General features: G+C 46.5%; 1 protein-coding gene across 4 annotated transcripts in view; it reads right to left on the reverse strand.

Annotated features, from left to right (window-relative positions):
- MAP4K5 (mitogen-activated protein kinase kinase kinase kinase 5) overlaps positions 1-4,348 on the reverse strand; it is a 70,401-nt gene that overhangs the window by 27,403 nt on the left and 38,650 nt on the right. For all 4 annotated transcript variants that reach the window (XM_019616021.2, XM_010712150.1, XM_010712149.1 and 1 more), the window contains exons 3-4: positions 1,619-1,709; positions 321-385 (exon numbers count right to left, since the gene is read on the reverse strand). In XM_019616021.2, the coding sequence (XP_019471566.1) occupies positions 321-385; positions 1,619-1,709 (156 nt within the window). The remainder of the gene's footprint in view (positions 1-320; positions 386-1,618; positions 1,710-4,348) is intronic.

Here is a 4,348-nt window from a genome sequence, read left to right on the forward strand (position 1 = left end):
CCTGGGCTGCTGGTTGGTGACCCTGCACATAGCAGGGGGTTGGAACTAGATGAGCACTGTGCTCCTTTGCAACCCAGGCCATTCTGTGATGCTATGATTCTGGCCTAGAATGGCAGGATATTAGCACAGAGCGACTGCTGCCACATTGAGAATTGCTCTCTACAAAATCTGTTGACTGTAGCTAAAAAAGTGTTCACTTCTTAAGAAACACACATGCAATGCCAGCCAGCACCAACCATCCCCAGTAACTTGCTTTCAAATTTTCCTCTTTGCATAAATCATTCCAAGGGTACAGAGGTTAAAATGAGTTCCCAAAGTACCATGGTAGATATCTTGGAGGGATCCCCCGCCGCAGTACTCCATGCATATCCACAGCTTTTCACGGCTATCCAAGGAAAGGCAAAACACAGACATCAGAACCTGGCTGGTCACCCTCACAGCAAAGAACTTCCCCCTCACATCCAACTGAAATCTGCCCTCTCTCAGCTTCAAACCATTTCCCCTTGTCCTGCTGTTATCTCCCCTTTCCAAGAGCTGACTCCCCTCCTGTCTGTAGGCTCCCTTTAGGTACTGAAGGCTGCAATGAGGTCACCCTGCAGCTTCTCTTCTCCAGGCTGAACAAGCCCAGCTCCCTCAGCCTGTCAATCCATCAAAATAAAAGATCAATGACAAGCTTTCAACATCTAACTTATCAGGTGTTGCTTTAACAGTGCCCTCCTAACTGCAAGGAAGAAGATGGAGAACAAACACTTGAAGTTTACCTTCTATCAGCAAGAGCACATTAGACAAGCCCGCCAAATTCACAGTTTCACTCTGAGATTGACATCCTAATCACATCTAAAAAATCCTACACAGCCTCCAGAAGAGCTGCTGGGGATTTCAAAATCCAGCTATTTTGTTCCACTGAAGTCCACTTGGGCTGTACAGATTACTTGAAAAAATGCAGCCCTCCAAGAAATCCATAGGTGAAGCCTCGTAGAAAAAGACCAAATGGGCAAAGTGGTGATATATATTCCCACGGAGCCAACTGATAAATGGCAGTGCTCCACAGAAATGGAAAATATCCCCCAACTTGCCGTATAACATTTAACGTGTGTGCCTGCAGATGCAGCCAGCTGGCAATGCCTGCTCTCAGTACGTCGCATCTGCAGCACCACAACCAGGAGAAATGGTTACCAGCAGCCCAGAGTGAGAGCTAGTGAGAGCTCCCTTACAGCTCACTCCTATACTTTCCCAGCACACTTTTAATGCTGCCATTAAATACCATACCCCAAAGCAATTCTGCTCATGATAAACAGTGAGCTTGTTTTATATTATGAGTGATAGACGTTTAAAATCTGCCCAGCAAAGTGAGTAGGATTGGATATGTTGCAAGAGTCTCTAAGGGAAAAGTTTCTTTCTGTTCGTAGTGATAAAAATATTCCAGCCTTTTGGCCAGCAGAGAAAACAAAGTATTAGTCACTTTTCTGTGTGTGTGTGTGTGTTTTTTTTAAAGCCAGAAGAGAACTGAATGGAATTCAAGCTAGAGAAGAACACAGAGAGGATACAAGTAATAAACCAGAGGGAGACTGCTGGAGGAAAAGCCCAGCAGAAATGCAGGTAATGCAGTGCTATTTACCTGAGATAGCTCCCAAAATAGGCGACTATGTTGCAATGTTTGCATTCTTTTACCATATATATTTCCTGCTGGATCAACGAAAAGTCATCCCCTGAAAAACAGGAAACAGTCACCATTAGAGCACACAAAAATGAACTTTGAAAGAGAACTGAAAGCATGTGTGTAACTCACAAACACCAGCCATGAGTTTGGATAACTGCTAAGCCTTCGCAAGAGTTTTCTGACACATCAGCTTCTTCAATAAGTTTTCTCCATACATCAGCCTTTCATTTTCCATTCTTTGATCTATGATCTGCTTTGGTGTGAATAGTTCTCAAAGGCCAGTGAAGAAAGGCTGTCCTAAACCTGTGCTCCATGGACCAAGGCAGCTCCACAAGCACAGAGGAAAGGAGATAGCCCTGTAGGATGGGAGCATGATGGCAGCTGTCAGAGCAACCGTGCTTCACCTGCATACCTTGCTGCCTGCAGCACAAGGCTCCTGGCCACAGGTGTAAAGACTACAGCAAGGTAAGGCCAGAGTCACCTTCTGAAGCCAGGAGAGATCCCAGATAATCAGGTTTGGAAGCACCCCAGGACACCACCACCCTCCTTGGCCACCAGGACACTCTGCTGACTTGTGGTCACCCTGCTGGTCAGTAGGACCCCAAGTCCTGCAGAGCGCCCAGCAGCTCAGCCCCAACCTGTACTGATCCATGCAGTTATTCTTCCACACATACAGGACTCTAAATCTGCCCCTGTTGAACCTCATCAGGCTCCTCTCCACCCAACACAGCCCGTCCAGGCCTCACAGAATGGCAGCACAGCCTTCTGGTGTGTCAGCCACTCCTCCCAGCTTCGCATCACCAGCAGACTCACTAAGGGTGCACTCTATCTCTTCCTCCAGGTCACTGATGAAGATGTTGAACGAGACCAGACCCAGCACCACCAACCCCTGGAGTTATAGCCTCTAACCAAGCTGTGGCATTGATCACAGCCTGAGCTCTGTCAGACAACCAGTTCTCACCTCACCTCACTGCCCACCCGTCTATCCCACACTTCCTAAGCTTACCTACAAAGATGTTATGGGAGACAGTGTCAAAAGCCTTGCTGAAGTCAAGACTGACAACATCCACTGCTCTATCTCCATCTACCCAGCCAGTCATGACAGCACAGAAAGCTACCACGTTGGTCAAGCACGACTTCCCCTTGGTGAATGCACGCTGATCACTCCTGATAACCTTTTCTTACAATTCCTTGGAGAGGGCATCCAGAACAAGTTGTTCCACCACCTTCCTGGGGACAGAGGTGAGTGTGACTGACCTACATTTTCTGGGTCCTCCTTTTGCCCTTTCTGAAGACTGGAGTGGCACTGACTTGCCAGCAGCCCTCAGGTACCTCTCCTGTTCTCCACGGCCTTTCAAAGATGATAGAGAGTGGTTGGACGATCACTTCTGCCAGCTCACCATAGGCTCATCATTAACAACATCCTGTCTCCAAATGCTTTGCAGCAGCATATGGCCTGCACGCCCACTCAGCCACCACTGACTCACAAGGAGAAGCACAGAGCCCTCATGGCCACTCTTGTGAGTGCATTTGGTGACCAGGACAGCTGTATCAGCTACCTGAGCACTCTGGCTGGATTTGCACAGCCTGCAGGACAGACACGCTGCCCCACAGCTCTGCTCATCACAATGGAAATCTCAGCTCTCGTACACATTAAGCTGTTCAATCATGTCTTGAAATAACTATGACACACAAAACTACATACATGCCCAGCAAATCCTTAAGGGCTCCTTGAATATTTATTAATTATGGGGAGAAAGACTTCAGTAGGGAAAGAAAAACAATAGGAGAGGAGCTTAAAAAAAGATTCTTGACATTTGAAGCACAAACAGTACTTTTCTCTGCGTAATGAGAAAAAGAAAAGGCAACACAAACTAGGCAACTGAATTTAGTACAGACTTCACACTGTGCTGCTTGTTCTATGGCTCACCTTTCAGCTACAGCTTGGCTTGGAGTCGAGCACCCTGCATATATATGCTTGCTATGAACAAAGAAATGTTGAGTTTGAACCAAGTGGATCAATCCCTCCTACTTCTGTGACAAACACCCAAAGGGAAATCGGTAGGTATTCACAGATATCTCATTTTGAAACTAAAAAGTCTTCCTAGAAAGTTCAATCTAAGCAAGTGTGAATGCAAAGAACTCCCACCCCACACCAAAGTACTGCCTTCCTCTAACACTGCAATTTGTCCAAAAGTTCAGAGAATGAATTGAGAATCCTCAAATCAAAGGGTCTTTGATAAGCAAGAATCAGCATTTCAGAAGAGCTAAATGCTGTCACATGAAAATCGGGGACAAGAAGTGTTCCAAACACCAGAAAAATCAGTAGGCAGCATCCTGGATTGCCCTTCATTATCATATTGATTGGATCATCTACTGTGGGCCACTGACCACCATCTATTGTTAATACTAAAAACTGTAACTAGTGGGGAGAAAAACAAAGGAAATATGGTGATTTGGACTAGAAAAAAGACTGCAGCAGATATCAACCTTCACATACATAAAAGATACTTGGGGAAAAAAAACAGCAATAATTTGTTCTGCTTTTCACAGAATGGCCCAGGTTGGAAGGGACCTCAAGGATCACGAAGCTCCAACCCCCCCAACCACAGGCAGGCCACCAACCTCCACATCTCACAGCAGCCCAGGCTGCCCAGGGCCCCCATCCCAACCTGGCCTTGAACCACC

This window comes from Meleagris gallopavo, chromosome 5 (genome assembly GCF_000146605.3).
Source record: "Meleagris gallopavo isolate NT-WF06-2002-E0010 breed Aviagen turkey brand Nicholas breeding stock chromosome 5, Turkey_5.1, whole genome shotgun sequence".
NCBI lineage: Eukaryota > Metazoa > Chordata > Aves > Galliformes > Phasianidae > Meleagris > Meleagris gallopavo.